The sequence below is a fragment of the Podarcis bocagei genome (assembly GCF_964188305.1).
Source record: "Podarcis bocagei genome assembly, chromosome: 16".
In the NCBI taxonomy this organism is placed as follows: Eukaryota; Metazoa; Chordata; class Lepidosauria; order Squamata; family Lacertidae; genus Podarcis; species Podarcis bocagei.
The window spans coordinates 34967601-34989439 of record NC_138142.1 but is presented as its reverse complement, the minus strand read 5'-3'; the positions used below and the strand labels follow the sequence as shown (position 1 = coordinate 34989439).

Below are 21839 nucleotides of genomic sequence, written 5' to 3'. Positions count from 1 at the left end.
AGGGGCTAATCAGATTCCTCCAGGAAGTCCACAGGCAAGAGCCCTCCTTCCCTCCCTGCCACTCATGGGAATAATAATAATAATAATAATTTATTATTTGTACCCCGCCCATCTGGCTGGGTTTCCCCAGCCACTCTGGGCGGCTTCCATAGAAACCAAAAAACACTAAAATTTCATACATTAAAAACTTCCCTGAACAGGTCTGCCTTAAGATGTCTTCTGAATGTCAGGTAGCTGTTTATCGTTTTGACATCTGATGGGAAGGCGTTCCACAGGGCGGGCGCCACCACCGAAAAGGCCCTCTGCCTGGTTCCCTGTAGCTTTGCTTCTCGCAATGAGGGAACCGCCAGAAGGCCCTCGGCGCTGGACCTCGGTGTCTGGGCAGAACGATGGGGGTGGAGACGCTCCTTCAGGTATACTGGGCCGAGGCCGTTTAGGGCTTTAAAGGTCAACACCAGCACTTTGAATTGTGCTCGGAAACGTACTGGGAGCCAATGTAGGTCTTTCAAGACCGGTGTTATGTGGTCTCGGCGACCACTCCCAGTCACCAGTCTAGCTGTTGTGTTCTGGGTTAGATGTAGTTCCCGGGTCACCTTCAAAGGTAGCCCCACGTAAAGCGCATTGCAGTAGTCCTCTAAGATGACGAGCCTGGCTGCGGGATCAGGCCGGTCACAGTGTTAGAAAGACAGACATACACGCTAGGTGCTGGTATTTCGTAAGGGGTCAAAAGCCCAGGTGGAAGAGGAGGCAACGCTTGGGTGAAGTTCACCAAATCGCTGGGGGAACTGATTAAGTCCATTTGGGGGCAAAGCTTGGAACAATTTCTAGTTCATCTCTTACTCTGTGTGTGTATTTGTATTTGTGTGTGTACGTGTATGTGTATGTGTACACACACACACACACACACAGTCTTAGCTCGGGTTGAAGTCGCTTCAGATTAAGCCTTTTCGGGTTGTGCTCCACGGCGACCCGGAAGAAATGGAGCACGTTACTTCCAGGTTTCGCCACTCGCGCATGCGCAGGTGCTCAAAATGACGTCACACACATGCGCGGAAGGGGCAAATTGCGACCCACACACGCGCAGACACGGGTTGCGTTCGCTTCAGGATGCGAACAGGGCTCCGGAATGGATCCCATTCGCATCCAGAGGTACCACTGTATATATATGATTTGGGCCTTTAAGATGAAAGTTCAAAATTATCAGGAAAAAGAAATTAAACCATTAAACACACAGTGTGTGTGTGTGTGTGTGTGTGTGTGTGTGTGTGTGTTTTAAATTTTTTAAGCCTCTGATCAGGGAGAGGCCAGGGTTCAAGCTGGTGGCCATCTCTGCCTCTTATGGGAAGGAATTCTGTACGCTGCACGAAGAAGTACTTCATCTGTGCTGAACCATCCAACTTTCAGCTTCATTGGGCATCCCTGAGAGTTTGAGCGTTATAAGAGAGGGAGGAAAAACTTTTGCTCAATCCACTTTCTCCGTGGCATGCATAAATTTAATCACCTTCTGTCTCCTCATCTCTGACTAACATTATTCCTCTCCCCCCCCCCCCGATCATTTTGGTTGGCCTCCCCCCCCCCCCGAACGGAACACGAACTGATCCGGTTCGTCCTGCAAAGGGACAAACATGAACTGGGGGTGGGGGTGGGGGTGGAAGTTCCTTTTCTTTTAAACACATTGGACTGTGAACTGGAACCAGTTCCTTTAAATAAATAAAAAAGGAAGCTTTCAGGGGGAGGAAGGAGGCAGAGTTTCACCCGTGGGCTCCTTCCTCCGAAAGAAAGAGGGAGGCAGGATCATGAGACCCCCAAAGACCTGAAAGAGGGAAGAAGCGGGAGGAGGAGGGAAGGTTAAATAATGCTCTCCCTCCCCAAACAAGGCTAGCGGATGTGCCTTTGGCCTCTCGGCCCCAGTTCAAGGACCCTGGGGGCCAGTAGGAGGCAGGAAGGCACACCCTGTGCGGGAGGCCCCTCTGGGCCTTGTTCCTATAGGGGCTTTGGGAGGGGGCGGAAAGAGCAGCCATTTCCGCAGCAGCCTGGCCCTTCTAGGTGGTTTCTTGTCCGGGGATAAAGTTTTCCTGGAGAGGGGCTTCTCCTACCATAAGGCTAAGGGGGAAGGGGCAAGCACTCAGTGGTTAAGAGCACCAGCTCTGGGTGCAGAAAGTCGCAGGTTCAATTCTTCAGGGTGTCTCTGCCCAGAACCCCAGAAAGTTGCTACTGTTTAAATCATAAATAAATAAATTTTTATTCATACCCTGCCCTTCCCGGTTCAGAAAACCGGGCTCAGGGCGGCTAACAACAAATTTAAAACACTGAATTGATGCAACAAAAACAGCATAAAAGACGGTATAAAATGTGAATAACAATCAAAAATCAATTTAGGGGGGGAATCCATCCAATAAACATTAGATGGTCACCAGGGCTAGCTGGCTAAATTAGTCCTATTTGGGCCAGCGAGGAGACCAGGGGAGAATTAGCTGTGGGATCCCAGAGCGGGTAATCTTCATAAAAAGGGGAGGGGGGGGAATAAAAGATCAGGCTAAATTCAGATAGAAAGCCAGGTGGAATAGCTCTGTCTTACAGGCCCTGCGGAAGGAAGTTAAATCCTGAAGGGCCCTGGTCTCATGGGACAGAGCATTCCACCAGGTCGGAGCCATCACTGAGAAGGCCCTGGCCCTGGTGGAGGATAATCTGACTTCCTTAGAGCCCGGGACTTCTGCTTTTTCCAAACCATGATGGCTAGGAACTTCTGTTACTAGGAGATGGACCACAGCTCGTTGGCAGAGCGCCCACTTTGGGCGCAAAAGGTCCTGGGATCCACCCACAAGATCTCCAGGTGGGAAACTTGCCGTTTGAAACCCAGTGTAGGCAATAATGAGTGAGACTGAACAGCCAGCGTGGTCCGACTGGTCGACCCGCGGTCTGATCAGAGTGCCGACAGAAATGTTAGCCGGCGGGTTAAAAAATGCAAGGTGGGTGGGAAGGACAGAGGAGGTCACAGGGGGCAGAAAGCAGAGATGTCTTGGAGAGGAGGAAGAAGGCCTTGAAGAAGAGGGAGAACTGGGAGAGAGGACAACTCACATATGGGGCTCACATATTCATTCTGGAAACCACCTGCCAAATCTCAGGCAGCAGGATGTGAAATTCCCTGTGAAATTCGCACCCATACATGTTTTCCTTTGTTAAGTGTTTAGGGCTGAGCAGCGATGTTCTCATTTAGCCACAAGGTGGGGTCGCTGCAGCGCAGAGCATTGGAAGCCAGCAAAGAATCAAGGGAGCGTTGTTTTTTTCTGGTGGTACTGGCCACAATAAAGGCAGTCAACAACAGCACTACAATTCACCAACAAAACAAAGAGTTGTAAGGGGTGCTCACCGTGCCCCTTAAAGATCACATGCAGTAATAATTTGGGGTTTGCTTGCAAAGCCTGCAACCCGTTTGCACAAACTTTGCAACCCACTTTCAGTTTGTGACTGGGTTAGGGACTTGGCCCCAATTACTGGTATAAATTTCCATTTCGTTTCTGCCCCAGTTATAAATTTCTGTGCTATTAGGTCAGGATAACATGCACGGAGCATCAGAAAGGTCACAGGCTCCCACCTCCCTAGATTCATGCCTTGCCGTCTCCCTTGATAACATGCGCCAGGCGCAGGGAACCTTTGGCCTTTGGCCCTCCGGGTGCTGCTGAACTACAACTCCCACCGGCCTAGGAAAGCTTGTATGCTGCCATATCCCCTGATCAGAGGAAGAGCAGAAAAATGGGGGGGGGGGCTGTTTCCAGCTTTGGAAGCCGTGTTTGAAATGCGCCATGCACATTTTGCACCTGGCTATTGACCACTTGCGATCAAGGGAAGATGCCTGGGTGCCAGGATGGCGGCTGGTGTCTCCACCATCTGGAGGTGCAAGCCTGGAGATCTTCGGATCAGGACTTTTTTCACACACTGATACCTCATCCTGTAGAATTCTATCAGTTATATTTTATCTGCACAATCGGAAAGAATATTGAGAACCAAAATGCTTTTTCTGTGCAGCCTGAGCACAAGCAATGACAAACGTAATTAATTATTGTAGCTTGGCTTCACTCACCCCACCCCTCTGCCCTGCTCCCAGTTGTGAAGAATATCCCTACGTTATGAATGGTCCGTGCCACCATAAAGAAAAAGAGTTCAGAATGGGTCAATATATATTGTATATTTTTTATTTTGTATAATTTTGCTATTTCTTTGTCTGCTTTTTGTTTTCTTCTTTGCTTTTTTTCCTAAATGTTCTTTGTGTGTATGTGTTGATTTTAAACCAATAAAGATTAATTTAAAAAAACAACCACCCCAGAATAGGCCAATATATATGTGCACTGTCCCTGGATCAAGGGGCTTCTAAGTTCTCAAAGCTCAAGGTTGTCATCTCAACTAGCCAGATATTTAACTGAGAATCAATCACAGTTAGTCAGTCATCTGAAAAATAAGACTTTAGACCCGTCTTGCCCCAAGATGGCAACTAGACATTCCATGCAACCTTGGTTTAAGGAGCCATTTGGCACCTAGCTTGTATATCTGAGTTTCTAACACTGTTTGCAAGTTGCTGCAGGGGACTGACAGCGAGCGACTTCACAGGTGAGGTGTTCCTAGGACCAAGGTGAGACTGTCAAGCTCCCTTGCTATTTCTGAATGCTGTTAATGTAACTTGGTTATAACTACAGTCATACCTTGGGTTAAAGTAGCTTCAAGTTAAGTATTTTCGGGTTGCGCTCCCTGACAACCTGGAAGTAATGGAGTGCGTTACTTCCAGGTTTCGCCACTCGCGCATGCGCTGACGCTCAAAATGATGTCACGCGCATGTGCGGAAGCAGTGAAACACGACCCATGCATGTGCAGTCGCGTGTTATGTTTACTTCAGGATGCGAACAGGGCTCCGGAAAGGATCCCGTTCGTATCCAGAGGTACCACTGTATAGTATTGAAATGCTGCTATTGTTTTGCGGGCTGTGATATTTGCTGTTGAGTTGTTGCTTTATTATGTTGGTATGAAATTGTTTTTCCAGGGTTGATTTTGAAATGCACCCCTGCTTTCTGCTGCAAGCCTTTTCGAGTGTGATTCTCCCCCCCCCCCCCGTGTGTGGAAAAGCAAATAAAATGAATGAATGAAGAGAGACCACGATCAACGCCACCGGGAAGAGAGGGACTGGAGGGGACACAGAGGGCTGACCTGCCACCGTTGCAGCCAGCCAGCCAGCCCTCCACCACACCCAGGAAAGGGAGAGGCAGCCGGCCTTACCGTGTACTCCATCACAGGCAGATGCCGGAGGACCCCTCTTCTTGGGAATGAGACCTGCGGTTCAGTGACAAAGAGGGAATTAGCCAGGACAGTCTGAGCCATGGCGTATGCTGGAAAGCAGGGTGGGGTGGGGTCTGGGAATCAGGGAACGCTGGGAAACGCTCACATGAAAGAAGCAGGAAACCGCTCTGTGCAGGCTCAGGAGGTTTGGGGGTGTCCATGGGACAGTACAGTGGTACCTCAGGTTAAGTACTTAATTCGTTCCAGAGGTCCGTTCTTAACCTGAAACTGTTCTTAAACTGAAGCACCACTTTAGCTAATGGGGCCTCCTGCTGCTGCCGCGCCACCGGAGCATGATTTCTGTTCTCATCCTGAAGCAAAGTTCTTAATCGGAGGTACTATTTCTGGGTTAACAGAGTCTGTAACCTGAAGCCTATGTAACCTGAAGCGTATGTAACCCGAGGTACCACTGTATTGCAGAGCAGATGTCATCAGGGAGACGACTCTGCTCCCAACCCTGCTCAAAGCTGCCTTGGAAAGCTTTTTTAAGGGGGTGTATATCAGGAGAGGTCGTGGGAGAACAGAATACTGTACAGGTGGCAGATTCAGCTTCTCAGGAAATCTCAACTTCTAACCCCCCACCTTACCCCATCCCTTCCTCAAGTGCCTAGTCCTCATGGCCACCTGCTGAAATTTCAGGTGCTAGAGAGGAGCTTGAACAGCTGGACTGAGGCCCCATCCGCGCTATACCTTTAAAGCAGTGTCATATGCCTTTGAACAGTCACCATTTCCCCCAAAGAATCCTGGGAGCTGTAGTTCAAGGGTGCTGAGACCCCTACTCCCTTGCATCCCAGAGCTGCAGCTCCCATACTTCCCAGGGGAGGAGGGCTGAACCACTTTGGGAACGGTGGTTCTGCGAGGGGAACAGGGGTCTCCTAACTGCAGTTCCCAGGATGCTTTGCAGGAAAGCCACGACTTTTTAAAGGGGTAGGATACTGCTTTAAATGTATCGTGCGGACAGCAGCCTTCCCACACAAGATGCTGTTTATCCATGCAGCCCAGAACTGAGTGCAGTCATACCTCGGGTTACAGACGCTTCAGGTTGTGCGATTTCGGGTTGCGCACAGCGCCGAACCCGGAAATACCGAACCCAGAAGCACCAAATCGTGACCCGCACCTGTGCAGATGCGGCGCTGCGGGTTGCGTCTACTGTTCTCTTGTCAGCCAGTGTGTCAACCAGAGAAGAGTCTTTCAGAGAAGAGGCTACCTGAAGGCAGCCCTGTTCAGGGAAGTTTTTGGTGCGTGATGTTGTGTCGTGCTTTACTGTTTTTGTTGGGAGCTGCCCAGAGTGGCTGGGGCAACCGAGTCAGATTAGTTAGCATATAACTAATAAATTATTATGATTACGGTTATAAAGGCTGCAATTATAATCTGATAAATGTGACTATTGTATTTGATAAACTAAGCATTTTGGGAAGTTCCTAGCGTACAGTGTTGTACATTTTCTGGCTTTTCAAAATGAATAAAGTGAGTGTATGTGTGTGTTTGCGTGAAACACACACACACATCATAGACATTCCCACTGCCTTGGGCTGATATGGTGGCAAAGTCCCCTCCCCAGTAACCTCCAAGGAAAGAATCCAGAGTCCAAGATATGCTTGTGCGGGAGGCAAACAAACAGGATTTGAATTTCCTGGTGTTGCTGCTGGAAGCAAGCAAGCCTTTCTATCTGGGGCCCTAACCTCGCCCCAGGCATGGAGCCTGGCTGATGGGAGAGATTAGGGCGGGAGGCTACCAGATAAGGGGAGCTCAGAGGAGGAGCAGGAAAACGCAGCAGGCTAGAGAAAGTCAGCAGTAAACAGGCTGTGATTAATGAGCTGTCTAGTGGGGGGAGCAAGCCAGGGAGGCCTGAAAGCAGGGGGGAAGGCAGAGCCGGGTGCCCGGCTCCCAATAGCTTATAAAGCTTTTGAGAAGGGAGGGTGGGTTCCATGGATTTGTGGAGCCCACATGTTCAAAGGAAGTCCACCCCAGAATGCCAGTTGCAGGGGGACAAACAGGGGTGAGAGATGCTCGCCCCATCACATGACTGGGGGATTTTCATGAAAGCAAAACGCTTGACCAAATGGACTTGCGGCATTAAAAGGAGGGGAAAAACCTGCATGAACAATTTGCCCAGGCAAGCAGAGTGGTGTAGCGGTTAGAGTGTCGGACTAGGACCTGGGAGAGACCAGGGTTCGAATCCTCATGGGGTGTGGCCCTGGCCAGTCACTGCCTCTCAGCCTAGCCTACCTCACAGGGCTGTTGTGTGGGAATGACCCTCAGGGCCCTTTCCAACTCTACAATTCTATTTTTCTTTGACCGAGGATGGGGAGAACCATGTCTGGCACACCTGGAGAAGAAGGCCGGATAGAAAACGCAATAAATAAGAAGTCGGTAGGGAAGTTCTGCTGCCACGGGTTCAAGTCTCGGTGTTGATCGCTGCACTCAGAGCAACGAAGGGAAGGGCCGTGGCTCAGTGGCTGAGCTCCAGCATTGCATGCAGAAGGCCTGGATTCAATCCTCGCCATCTCCAAGCAGGGCTGATAGCAGACACTGCCCCCAAACCCTACACAGTGGTCTAACTCTGTACAAGGCAACTTCCTGTGTTCCTATGGCATAACCCCAGACATGTAAGACTCGGGGCATTCCAAAGCTTACTTTCTGGTTTAGCGGCATATGTAAACTTCGGCTCTCCAACTCAGCTGCAGAGGTGTCAACCTTTTGCAGAAATAAGGATGTGGGAAACAGCAACCCCACACCCCGGCCTGAGAGTGCCATTGCGGGCTGTGGCTTCTGCAGAGGCCAAGCACACTCCCTTCCGAACGGAGGCCGGCGCAGGGAGACATGGCGCTCTCTTTCTCCCTTCCGGCAAAGCCAGGAAGGAGTTCTTCCTCCCGGGCGGCTGACTTACGAAAGGGTGGCGATCCCTCGCACAGACGGATTGGGAACGGAGAGAGCAAATTGCCCTGCTGAAAAGCTGGCCTGGACACACACACTTTTCTAACCCCCGTCTCAGAAGGCAAGAGCAAACACGAGAGAAGAAACTACAGCCTCACCCCTTCAGGAATCGCTCCTCCTCTTCCTAGAAGAGAGAAAAGGAGGTTTCCCTAACTTAAAACTGCTTCTGGTTCTTCATTTCTCTCCCCCCCCCCCCGCCTCCTTTGCAGGCCATCCTGATTTTACAAGCCCTGAAATCTGAGATATCAGCCAGCCCTCTCTGGGCAGGAACAAGACAAGCCCCATAACCCAGTTGCAGTTCAGACATTCCTTTGTTCTCAGACATCCCCCAGGTGACCAACCCAACCAGACCGTGGAAGGAACTCCCACTGGCCTTGATGTACCTGGTAGAAGGATTGGTCTTTCTTTCTTTTTTTGCAAAGTTCGGTGGAAGGCAGTTAAAGGACCAGAGAAAAGGGTGTCGTGGATAGAAGCACAGCGGTAAAGAGCTTGCTTTGCACAGAGAAGGTCTCAGGTCCAAGCTCCAGAATCTTTACAAAGGGGGAGGAAAGACATTTGTCAAACTCTGGAGAGCTGCTACCAGTCAGGGTAAACAACGCTGAGCTAGACGGACCAATAGTATGCTTCCTATAAACCAGACGGACCAATAGTATGCTCCCTATAAACCAGCTGCTCATTCAGAACCATGAGGACTAGGACCCTGCGCTATTTCAAGGAGAAAAACCATAGCTCGGTGGCAGATCTGATACACACATGGAAATCCCCAGGTTCAGTCCCTGGCATGCAAGGTGGAGAAATAACACCTGTCTGAAAACCTGGAGAGCTGCTGGTCAGTGTATAGAATACAGTGGTACCTTGGGTTACATACGCTTCAGGTTACATACGCTTCAGGTTACAGACTCTGCTAACCCAGAAATAGTACCTTGGGTTAAGAACTTTGCTTCAGGATGAGAACAGAAATTGCGTGGCGGCGGCAGGAGGCCCCATTAGCTAAAGTGGTGCTTCAGGTTAAGAACAGTTTCAGGTTAAGAACGGACCTCTGGAACAAATTAAGTACTTAACCCGAGGTACCACTGTACCTAGCTAGAAACACCAAGGGGTCTTGACTTGGGATAAGGTAGGCTTCTCCATGTCCTGTTCCCTTAGGAGTTCAGATTATAGAATCGCAGAGTTGGAAGGGACCCTGAGGATTATCTAGCAAAACCCCCTGAAATGCAGGAATATGCAGCTGTCCCAGACAGGGATGGATCCTGCAGCCTTGGTGCTCCAGATGTCGCTGAACTCCAAATCGCATCACCCCTAGAAGTGGTAGGCCCACTACCCATCCCTGCCAAGGGTGGAGTCACTGGAGTATTTTGCCTCGTCTTCCCCTGTGTTGTCCAGCCCTGCCAGGCAGTGGATCTTTTACAAACAATGTGGCTTTTTTCAAAAAATTCTGAACTGGAAAAGTTTGCCATGCACATATTAGGAAAATTCGATTCAGAGAGTTCTTTCAGTTTGCATCAAAACATTTTCTGATGCCAGCTAGAGCAGGTATGGGGAAACTTTGGCCCTGTGGATGTTGTGGAACTACAACTCCCATCAGCCCCAGCAAGCGTGACCAGTGGCCATGGATTATGAAGGTTGTTGTTCTCAGGTGATTGACAGGAGGGTGGCTCTGCAGGTATGTGCAGAGGTAAAGATCTGATTTGCCGGCTGGATCCAGTTCCCCAGCCCTGCCCTAAAGAGTACGTTCCTTTTACTTTTATTTTTAAAACAATGCTAAACGTCGTGAGGAAGGCCTGTAACTCAGAGGCAAAGCTCCTGCTTTGCATACAGGAGGCCTCGGGTTCAATCCCAGGCATCTCCAGGTAGGGCTGGGAATATCCCTCTGCCTGAAACGATAGATGGTCTGTCTCTGTACAAAGCAGTTACCTCCACTGAAACTGCCAGCCTCGCCTAACACAGAATCTGCAGTTGGCATCTATCGTTATCAATGGACTTATGAAACAGAAAGAATTCCCCCAGAGAAGGCTGGAAAGTTTCCCAGAAAATTTCCTGCCCCATATCCCTGGTCTCTTAGGGTTTTTCTTACAGTCTCCCTTTTCCAGCCCGGCTGTTTGAGACAGCGTTCGGAATTAGCTAGGTGCCAGGTGCAAAATGAACCACTCGGAGATCCTTAGATCTGGACTGTTTTCACACACTAACATCCCAACCTGTAGAATTCCATCAGTTATATTTTATCAGCACAATCGGAATGAATTTCTGGAACCAAAGTCCTTTTTCCGAGCAGCCTGAGCAGGCGCAGTCACCATTAAGAAAGAGAGTTCAAAATAGGACAATATATACCGTATTTTTCACTCTATAGGACGTACCCGACCATAGGATGCACCTTGTTTTAGAGGGGAAGAACAAGAGAGAAAATATTCTCCCCCTCTCTGTGCAGCGCCCCTTCAGCGAAGCGGCAGGAGAAACGGAGCCCCTTCCATTTCTCCTCCTGCTTAGCTGAAGAGGCGCTGCGCCTTAGCTGAAGGGGCACCTACCCTTCAGTAGAAGGCAACCTGAAGCCTCCGGAGTGCAGTGGGAGCTCCCGCTGCACCCCAGAGGCTTCAGGCGGCTATCTTTGAAGCCTGGAGAGTGAGAGGGGTCGGCGCGCTCTCCAGGCTTCAGCGAAAGCAACACGAAGCTTCCGGAGCGCGGTGGGAGCGCTCCCACTGTGCTTCGGAGGCTTCACTTTGCTTTCGCTGAAGCCAAGGAGCCTGCATTTGCTCCATAAGACGCGCACACATTTCCCCTTAATTTTTGGAGGGGAAAATGTGTGTCTTATAGAGCAAAAAATATGGTATGTGGACTGTTTCTGGATCAAGGGACTTTTCTCAAAGCTCTTAACCGAGCTCAAGGTTGTCACCTGAACTAGCCAGATGTTTAACTGAGAATCAATCACAGTCAGTCAGTCATCTGAAAAATAAGTCTTGCCCCAACATGGCAACTAGTCATTCCGTTTTGGTGACTGCAACCTTGGTTTAAGGAGCCATTTGGCGCCTAGCTTAAACATCTGAGTTTCTAGCACTGATTTAAAAGATCCTTGTAACTGCAGATCAACGAAGGAAGCTGCCTTGTACTCAGTCAGATCACTGGACCATTTAGCTCAGTAATGTCTACACTGACTAGCAGCAGCAATCCAGGGTTTCAGGCAAGGGCATTCCCACCCCTAGCTGGAGATACTGCGGATTGAACCTGAGAAGTTCCACATGCAGATTCGATGCTCTGCCACTGAATCATGGTCCTTCCCTTGGAAAGAAAGTAAAATTCCAGCCCTCATGATCTTAGACAAAGGATAGGATTCCCATGAATAGGAACGTGGAAAGCTGACTTAATCCGTCACACCAACAGTCCATCTAGCTCAGTATGGTCTACTCCAAGGTTTCCTAACCTTGGGTCTCCAGCTGTGGTTTGAGTACAACTCCCATCATCCCTTGCTAACAGGACCCGTGGTCAGGGATGATGGGAGCTGTAGTACAACCACAGCTGGAGACCCAAGTTTGGGAAACCCTGGTTTACACTGACCGACAGTGGCTCTACAGGGTTTCAGGCAGGGAACATGCCAAGTCCTTCCTGGAGATGCCATGGATTGTAGCTGAGACCTTCTGCATGCAAAGCAGGTACTGGGCTGTGGTTGTTCTGTCAGGCATCAAGATGCCCCCAAAGCCTTAACAACGGAGGAGGCTTCCTTTTCCCAATTTAACAAGCATTTCCTGAACCTCAGCTGCAACCTGACTCAGTGTTTTGTCAGATCTCCACTGAAGTAGCACAACTGTGTGGGAGGAAAGGGGCCACAGGGTTCAAGAGAAGATTCACGGGTGCTTCCAGGATCAACTCCATGGCTATTGGCACACTTAGCACGCAGCAGACTGAGCTGTGATACAAGTCAGGCAGGCAGCCAACAGGATTATCATCAACCAGATACCTATAGCCAAGGATTTGCAGGCTTGGCTCCAATCAATACGTGATCCCTGATTGGATGGGATATGTACCTGGCTGGGGACAAGAATGGGGAACATGGGGCCCTCCAGATGTTGCTAGATGTTCCCATCATCCCATACCATGCTGGCTGGGGCTGATGGGAGCTGGAGTCCAGCAACCTATGGAGGGCCACAGGTTCCCCATCTTTTCCAGTAGAGAATACTGGGTGGAATGGATGATCTGTATGAAGCAGCCTCACGCGTTCCTTCAAACAGCAATTCACACACACAGAAAGGAGGCGGCTCATCCGAAAGAAGAAAACATTATTAAAATAAACCAGGCGGGGGGAGACCCCAAGAACACCAGCTAATTTAAATCCAGACCAAAGCTTGCTGCAACTATCAAATGCTTGGGAAACACCACTGGCCCAGGGCGCAAGGAGAAGCTGCTGCAAGGGAGGGAAAGCCACATGCAAGGCTGGAAAACCCCACAGATTTGGTTGCCAAAGCTCGGGATTTGAATACAGCATTTGCCTTCTCTGCCCCCAAGGGAGGACCCTGCCTGGAAGAGAAAAGCTATACATCTGCTATTTTGTAATCATGGGATATTACTCATTGCTTACTCACGTCCTTTAAAAATAACACCCCCCCCAAAGCTAAGCATTTCGCAATTGGGTGGGATTCATGTACCCAGCCAGAACTGCATCCCTCCACCACCACCTGCTCAACCCCAGTTCCAGCTCAAACCAGGCAGGCTGATGGGAAAGAGACAAAACTCAGACTCACCTAGTGAAGGACTATAGGAGAAAATGGCACAGCAACTGCCAAAAGGAGGATATAAGGGGGAAAGAGAGATCGTACTCCTCTCTGACAGGAGTGAGGAACCTCAGGCACCAAATGTGGCCCTCCGGGTCTCTCTATCTGGCCCTCAGAACTCTCCCCAGGCCACACCCCTCAGTGACTCTGCTCTGCACCCTCCTTGAGTGTTTTTGCCTGGCTGGAATGTGTCCTTAAACACTGATCACACCTCTTGCTTGCTTTGATGGTGTGTGAATGTGTGTACTGCACAAATTTACACTTATTGCTCTGCACATTTTCACATGTGGCCCTCAGAAGGCTGCTCATAAGGGAATGCGGCCCTTGGATTGCAGAGGATTCCCCCTATCCTTGCTCCACGCCGTACCAACAGCACTGCAGGGATACCCAACACAGGAGCCGCGTAAACAGCCAGAGGTCCCCTCTCCTCCACATCTATGACCTAAGCCATTGTGTCTCCTCGCTCTCTAGGTCTGCTACAAGGACTCACTCTCCCATAAGAGAGCTATTGGGCCAAAGTAACAAAGGGAAACCCCGCCAGATGAGCAGGGTATAAATAAATTATTATTATTATTATTATTATTATTATTATTATTATTATTAAGAGGCTGAGCCGTAGCAGACCTGGCCTCTGCAACAAACTCATTAACTGAGAGCAAGAGTGGAGAACCTTTACCCCTTCCAGCAGTGTTCAAAACTCCTATTGTTTTAGGCACATTTTGCGACATAGAATGTCATTAGCTTGAGCAGTCTCTGAGCTCTGGGCGCAGTACTGCGCCTAAGATTTCAGATTAAAACTGCAGAGTGGAAGGAAAGGAGGAACTTTTTTCTGCCTCCTCCACTTCCAGCTACTCTCTGAAGACCGGAGAAGAGACCCTCTTAAGAATATTAGGGGGGTGGGCAGGGGAAGGACTAGACCATGTGATAGGACCTGAGGGCGACAGTAACCTTCCCCACATGTGATCAACAGCAGCTGGGATTCAGAAGCATACTGCCTCCTCCGACAGTGAAGGGAGAACATAGCCATTGTGGCCACTTATATCCACCACGAACTTGCCATATTTTGAAGAGGAAACAGAGGACGCAATGACGGCAATTCAAAGCAAATAAATGCAATCTGTCTCAAATTTTGCCCCTGGAAAAAGAGGACACATGTCGCTGGCCATCACTGCATCTTGTGAAGAACCCCAAGATACCTTGGTGTGGTGATTTCAAGACTTTTAAGATGCGCAATCATCATTGGAAATAATGATCCCCCACCACAGATTAAATGCTGTGCTTCTCGATTTCAGTTTAAGATTCCTTTCCATAGCAGTCGCCCTGTGCCAAGAGCCCACAACCTCCCCCCTTTTGAATACTGTACAATAACGGACCAAGTAGATTAGACACACAGGCTGCCTCTACTCCACCATTCTGTTTCCCACACGGCAGCCAACCAGATTCCTCTGGGAAACCTACAACTTGGGCTGAGACGACCTGGCCTTCCCTGGTTTGTCCTCTAGCAACTAGTATTCAGAGGTAAATTGCCTCTGAACCTGGAAGTTCTGTTTCAGTTTCAGACTTCTCCACCTCCACCTCTTGCATGAATCTGCCCGATCTCCTTTTAAAGGAAGCTACCAGCACAATCTTCACCGTGTCTGCTCAGTGGCAAATCCTGTTGAATTCAATGGGGCTTAAACACACACAGACACGCACCACCTAGGCTACCCTGAATCTGCTGCCGGGTCGGATGACTCCCAAGCCCCCGCCAGTCATGGGAGAGAACCACTCATATGCAGAGATCTCGTGCTGGAGGGGAGAGGCGCAGGTTCGAATCCGCCGCAAGGCTGAGTTTTTTAACCCATTCCCTCCCTGCCTGGCCTACCTTATAGGGCTGTGCCGAGGATGGCGGCCCCCTCCTTTGCTACACACATACGATTCGCAAAACGAAAGACGAAGAAAGGAAGAAGAAGACCCAAGTCCGGGGGGAGGCGAGTCTAGAGCGCCGTGGGGGGGGGAGGAATCGCCCGGAGTCAATCACGAGGGAGGGGGCGGGGCTACGAGGGAGGGGCGTGCCCGCGCTTCTTACCGGGGCGGCGGCACCATGGGGGTCCTCAGCGGAAGGCAGAGGCGGCCTCCTTCCGTCGCGCAGCAGCTCCTCGGCAAACTTCAGCTGGGCCCCGGGCCCCACTCCTCCTCCCCGTCAACCACTTCCGGTTGCGGCCGCCCCAGAACCTCACTTCCGGGCTTCAAGGGCTTACTTCCGGTTCCTCCTCTATGGCTCGAGCCCCACTCTGGTTCGCACGCCCCGCCCATCTTTTTCTTTTTCTTTTTAACCAACCCTTCGCTAACCCCGCTAGAGATAGGAATCAGGGTAGAGTGACACGCGCAGCCTGAAAGTCGCAAGGCTCTTAAAAACAACAACAACAAACTTATTTAAAGTTCCTAATGGGGTTGTTTTCATTTCTTCCTCCCATAGAATGAGCTGTTAGACAATGGAACAGATTCCCTCGGGAGGTGGTGGGCTCTCCCCCTCCTTGGAGGTTTTTAAGCAGAGGTTGGTTGGCCATCTGTCATGGACGCTTTAGCTTAAATTCCTGCCTGCGTCGCAGGGGGTTGGACTAGATGACCCTTGAGGTCCCTTCTAACTCTATGATTTACCAGGAAGTAGGGACCACCCGCAATACGAAAGATGGGTGTGGCATACGGAATCTCTATCAGGATAGAGATGCAAAGATAGGGAAAGCTGCACGGGTCAGAATTCTACCTGCTGTGAAAGCTTTTAAAGGTTGGGATGTCAATTAAGACCCCCAAATGAAGCGGGTCCTGGGCCAGAAAAGGTTGTAGGTTCTAATAATTTATATTAAGGCTAAAGAGTGACCTAAAAATGTTTTAATAAATTCATTGTTTTTATAGCAATATATATTATTAATATGTAGCAAATTACCTGTAATTTATATTAGGGTCAATATAAAAATATTACGAGGTATATGTATTAGAACACGCTTAACTGATATAATCAACTCTAAGCGAAAGGCTGGACTGGATGAATCCCAAACTGGAATTAAGATTGCTGGAAGAAATATCAACAACTTCAGATATGCAGATGACACAACCTTGATGGCAGAAAGTGAGGAGGAATTAAAGAACCTTTTAATGAAGGTGAAAGAGGAGAGCGCAAAATATGGTCTGAAGCTAAACATCAAAAAAACTAAGATCATGTCCACTGGTCCCATCACCACCTGGCAAATAGAAAGGGAAGAGATGGAGGCAGTGAGAGATTTTACTGTCTTGGGTTCCATGATCACTGCAGATGGTGACAGAAGTCACAAAATTAAAAGACGCCTGTTTCTTGGGAGAAAAGCAACAACAAACCTAGACAGCATCTTAAAAAGCAGAGACATCACCTTGCTGACAAAGGTCCATATTGTTAAAGCTATGGTTTTCCCAGTAGTGATGTATGGAAGTGAGAGCTGGACCATAAAGAAGGCTGATCGCCAAAGAATTGATGCTTTTGAATTATGGTGCTGGAGGAGACTCTTGAGAGTCCCATGGACTGCAAGAAGATCAAACCTCTCCATTCTGAAGGAAATCAGCCCTGAGTGCTCACTGGAAGGACAGATCCTGAAGCTGAGGCTCCAATACTTTGGCCACCTCATGAGAAGAGAAGACTCCCTGGAAAAGACCCTGATGTTGGGAAAGACGGAGGGCACAAGGAGAAGGGGACGACAGAGGATGAGATAGTTGGACAGTGTTCTCAAAGCTACCAGCATGAGTTTGACCAAACTGCGGGAGGCAGTGGAAGACAGGAGTGCTTGGTGTGCTCTGGTCCATGGGGTCACGAAGAGTCGGACACAACTAAACAACAACAAAAGCTATTATAAAGGTAAAGGGTAAAGGGACCCCTGACCATTAGGTCCAGTCGTGACTGACTCAGGGGTTGTGGCACTCATCTCGCTTTATTGGCCGTGGGAGCCAGCGTACAGCTTCCGGGTCATGTGGCCAGCATGACTAAGCCGCTTCTGGCGAACCAGAGCAGCGCACGGAAACAGCGTTTACCTTCCCGCCGGAGCAGTACCTATTTATCTACTTGCACTTTGACGTGCTTTCGAATTGCTAGGTTGGCAGGAGCAGGCACTGAGCAACGGGAGCTCACCCCATCGTGGGGATTTGAACTGCTGACCTTCTGATCGGCAAGTCCTAGGCTCTGTGGTTTAACCCACAGCGCCACCCGCGTCCCAAATATGCTTAATATTTGACTGCATCGTTTACATTTGTACATATAAGTTATATTAGGGCCGAAAGGTGAGACAGCAATTTACGAATAAAATAAAATATTAAAGCTTTAAAGATATATATTTATTAAATCTTAAATGATATTTAAATTGCATGCAATAATATATGCAATAATGCAATAATATATGTTTTCCCACACGGTCCTAACTATCCCTGCCTCCCTTCCACTTCCGCGCAGAGGACGGGGAGCGATAAATTATTAATTTTTTTAAAAAAGCGAGCGAAGTGAAGGGGAGGGGAAAACCCAAGGCAATGCAATGCCAGCCAATCAGCCCTCTCTACGTCAAGAAACGTCGCCCGCCCGGCGCCTCCTCCGCCCAATCAGCGCCATCGGCGGCGGCGTTTGAAAAGCGGCGGTTGAGGAAGGGGTGTGTGTGTCTGCGTGTCTGAAGCGCGGGGGAGGAAGGGAAAGGACAGCAGGCGCCCTCGCGCACGCGCCGAAACGAGGTCTCGCGCCGGGCTCCTCCCTCGTCCCGCCTCCTCTTCCAACGGGCGCCAGTGAGAGAGGCCTGAGCGCGCGCCGCCGCTCGCTCGTTGGCTGCTGCTGCAGAGGCTGCCGGGATACTTCTGTGACGGGATTCTCCTATTAATTATCGTCGTTGTTGTTGTTTCCCTCTCATGGCTCACAATCAGATCTACTATTCGGACAAGTACGACGACGAGGAGTTCGAGTACCGGTGAGAAAGGGCGAGGCCTGAGGCGGGGAAGCGGCGGGGTTTGCCCTGAGAGGGAGAGGAGGGGCGTGGCTTGGGGTTGCTATGGCTACGTTGAGGGGCGGGGCCCTAAAGGAGTGGGCGGGGCTCCTCGTGGCTAACGGGGGGGGGAGAGCCTTCCATAAAAGAGAGGTGGGCAGTGTGGTGTAGTGGTTAGAAGGTGAAGACTAAGCCCTGGGTTCAAATCCCTCCACTCAGCCATGAAGTTCATTAGGTGGTGACTGGCCTCTCCGTATATTGGATGAATTGAACATAATTGCTGGACCAGATGGGCCATGGGTCCAATTTGTTGGGTCTCTTTACTTTCTGACGATTGACTTAATGGTCACAAACTATTTTACAGCGATCCTTCCTGTGCTTCTTTTAACATTCTCTTCTCTTGATCCTAACACTGCAGGCACGTGATGCTTCCAAAGGACATTGCCAAGCTGGTCCCGAAGACCCACCTCATGTCCGAGTCAGAGTGGCGGAACCTGGGGGTCCAGCAAAGCCAGGGCTGGGTTCACTACATGATCCACGAGCCGGGTAGGTTGCACAGTGGCACAGGAGGCCTGGAGCAAATGCTAAGAGACCTTGCTTGAGGGGAAGGGATGACAAAATTGCTTTCTGATATCAGGGTAGCAGGAAATAGATTGGGTAGGATGTGAGACCTGCTATCTCTCTGTTGCACGTGCACACATTTCTTCTTCTTGATGACCAAAAAGAGCTGTGCTACAATAGCTGCTTTAAACACCAAGTTGAATTGTGCCCTGCCAGAATTATAGGCAGCTGGCTTGCTTACGTCTAGAGCAGGGGTGGAGGATATGTGATCCCTGATTGATTGGGACATGTATCTAGGGCATGCATGGCGGACCTCTGCCCTCCAGATGTTGGACCGCAAATTCCATCATGGCTGACCAATGAGAGTCCTGGGACTGCTGGGATTTGGAGTCCAGCAGTGCGTGGAGAGCCACAAGTTCCCTGTCCCTGCCCTGGACACACAGCTAGTGTGACCTGATATAAACAGCTCCTCTAGTTCCACACTGCACATACTTAAAACAAGGAAGTCGTTCCCACAAGAGGCAGGCACTGATGGTCAGCGACTCGGGTGATTTTAAAAGAGGATTAGACAAATTCATGCAGTAAAAGGTCATCAGTGCCTGTTAGCCATGGTGACTATGCTCTGCCTCCAGAGCTGGAGGCAGTAATGCTTCCAAGTACAGTGGTGCCTCGCAAGACGAAAATAATTCGTTCCACGAGTCTTTTCGTCTTGCGATGTTCTTCGTCTTGCGAAGCACGGTCCGTCGCAACTGCGCCTCTTCAAGCGGCTTTAAGAAAAAAGCGCAAGACTTTTCGTCTTGCGAAGCAAGCCCATAGGGAAATTTGTCTAGCGAAGCAACGCAAAACCGAAAAACCCTTTTGTCTAGCAAGTTTTTCGTCTTTCGAGGCATTCGTCTTGCAGGCCACCACTGTACCAGTTGATGAAACTACAGGAGGGAAGAGTTCTCTTGTTCTCAGATCCTGCTTGCAGGTTTCCCACAGGCATCTGGTTGCCTACTGGGCTGGGCTAGGTGGCCCATTGGCCTGATCCAGAGGGGTCTCCTTGTGTTTTTATGGATAGCAGTGAAGAAGGGCTTTTGTCTTTATGCCCTGCCTGTGGACTTCCTGGAGGAATCTTGCAGGCTCTCCTTATGTTCTTCGGAGAGCTATCCCATTCAAAGGGAGGCAGTGAGGGGTGCAGATTACTGTTACAAATTATAGTTACAATCTCAGTAACTGTATAGACTGTATATCTATTCAGACATAAAAATATTTAGGCCTTTGCAGAGAGCCACTGCCCTATAAAGCCTGTGATTTTCAAAGCACACAGATGTGGCTTCAAAAACAGCATCCAGTGCTTCTGTCGGCTTCTTGCAAATCTCAGTTTTAATTTAAAGTTGCTAGTTCCTCACTGCTTTCTATTTAAGCGAATGCCTCTGCCTCCCCTAGGAGCAGAGTTTATGTATTAATAAAGTACTCCTTATGGTCCAGTTTACTGGTGTTCATAATGTTCACCACCCTTGGTATGTGATTGAATATGACAAGATGAAAAGACTCCTGGCATATACTGCATATCTTGCCTCTCAGTTTGGCAGAGCACCAGCCATAGTCGGGAGCGTCCATTACCTCCACTAAAGCAGGAAGTTACTTTCGTCTTCCCCTTGTCCAGATCACAGTCAGGGTTGGCCTGTCACTCAGTGGGTGACAGAAGCTCTGAACTGATCAGGGAGCTGGCCAGGGATATCAAGAAGAGAAAGTGCCCTGCAGTAAAGCCAAATTAGAGTTTTGATGCAGCCATTTTTTATTGTATAAATAGAAAGAATCATTTAAGAACTATTCCTATAACTCACGCCTTGCTGTAATTGTGCTATATAGACTCATCTTAAAAACTTGGCTCTGTAATTTGTTTTTATACTGAATATGCTCCGTATATAGTTTTGTTATTGTTTGTATGGTTATATGTTGGCTTATACATATGCTTATGATGAATCAATAAAAAATAACGTGATTAAGTAGAAAAAAATGAAATATTTGAAATATTTTAACTACCAAAAACAGCTTACAATGTTTTGCAGTCACAATTTTTGAAGAGGGAGAGGGACCTGTGAAAAGCGTAAGATTCTGCTTCTCCCAATCCCTTCTGCCTGCAGATTTTTTAACATAGGAAGCTGTCTTATACTGAGAGGACCACTGGTCTATCTCTCTGTGTTGTCTGCACTGACCAGCAGTGGCTCTCCAGTGTTTCAAGCAGGGGTTTCTCTCAGCCACACATGGAGATGCCAGAGATTGAATCTGGGGACCTTCTGCATGCAAAGCAGCTGTTCTACCGCTGCTCTTACATGGTTGTAGCTTTAAGCTTATTGTTGCTGCAGTGTCGATTAGCAGCTTCAAATCAAAACCTGGATTTGGAGGAAGCTGGTGGATGCAGCGGGTGCTGTTTTGGAGGTCATGTTTGTGACATCTGATTTTTAACATATGCTTAGAAACACCCATGTTAGGCTTGAGTCACCTGGCCTTTCAATATTATTTTCTAGATCTTTTTTTAACATGCCATTTCCTCTCTCCCTGCAGAGCCCCACATCCTGCTTTTCCGACGGCCGTTGCCAAAGAAGCCAGAAAAATGATGTGCTTGGGCCTTTCCCCATGTTTTAGCTATAAGCACCTTTAAACAAAAAACCCAGCAACTGTGTTTTTTGGAAAAGTTTGACAAATGTTTTCACTATGTCTGTCAAGAAAAGGCCACTCAATGCAACAGTTAATGCCGGACAAGAAAAGCTTTGCTTGCTGCAGAAAGACTGTCTGCTGAAAAGGATTGGTTTTAGCTGCTGAAACATTGATTTTTTTTACACTGGCTGAAGCCTTGCTCCTGCTTTATCCCACGCAGCAGGGCTGGTTTTGTTTTTAAACCCAGGAGAATGCAGTGTGTTTCCCTGGTTGGATATTTCTAATCTATGTTTTTTAAATCTTTTTTTAAAACCTTGTATTTCATGTTAAACCTTTGGAACTTTTAAAAGTTACGCTTGATATGACTGTTCTTCAGGGTCTGTCAATAAAGCACCAAGGTTTTACACATCCTTTTTGCTTATTTCATAGACTCCCTCAAACCTTCTGGTTGCTGTACTCTCAAATGTGGCTTGAACAGCTTTGTATTAACAGCTGATGTGCAAACAGTGCATGGAATTGCATGCAGACAAGTGAATGGACAGGCAGAGAAGGGGAAGATCTGCCAGTGTGCTAGGTAGATATCTATATTTTATCCAATCAGTGGTTATTTCTATGCCTCCAGGGGCAGCACCTCCTCCATGGTCACCAT

The 21839-nt window shown here is 48.9% G+C and overlaps 2 protein-coding genes across 4 annotated transcripts in view; one reads left to right on the top strand and one right to left on the bottom strand.

The window, feature by feature from the left end:
- Window positions 1-15241, bottom strand: part of SHC1 (SHC adaptor protein 1) — a 46897-nt gene extending 31656 nt beyond the window's left edge. The window contains exons 1-2 of one of the 3 annotated variants that reach the window (XM_081173605.1): window positions 15088-15235; window positions 5266-5319 (exon numbers count right to left, since the gene is read on the bottom strand). In XM_081173605.1, coding sequence (XP_081029731.1) covers window positions 5266-5277 — 12 coding nt within the window. In that variant the 5' untranslated portion in view covers window positions 5278-5319; window positions 15088-15235. Of the gene's footprint in view, window positions 1-5265; window positions 5320-8215; window positions 8337-15087 lie in introns of those variants that run through there. The other 2 variants (XM_081173606.1, XM_081173607.1) reach the window with 2 other exon arrangements.
- Window positions 15242-17712: 2471 nt separating this feature from the next.
- CKS1B (CDC28 protein kinase regulatory subunit 1B) lies at window positions 17713-21598 on the top strand. The gene is made up of 3 exons (XM_081174603.1): window positions 17713-17971; window positions 18405-18532; window positions 21098-21598. The coding sequence occupies exons 1-3, from the start codon at window positions 17913-17915 to the stop codon at window positions 21148-21150; spliced, it is 240 nt and encodes a 79-aa protein (XP_081030729.1). The 5' UTR covers window positions 17713-17912; the 3' UTR covers window positions 21151-21598.
- The last annotated feature ends 241 nt before the right edge of the window (window positions 21599-21839 follow it).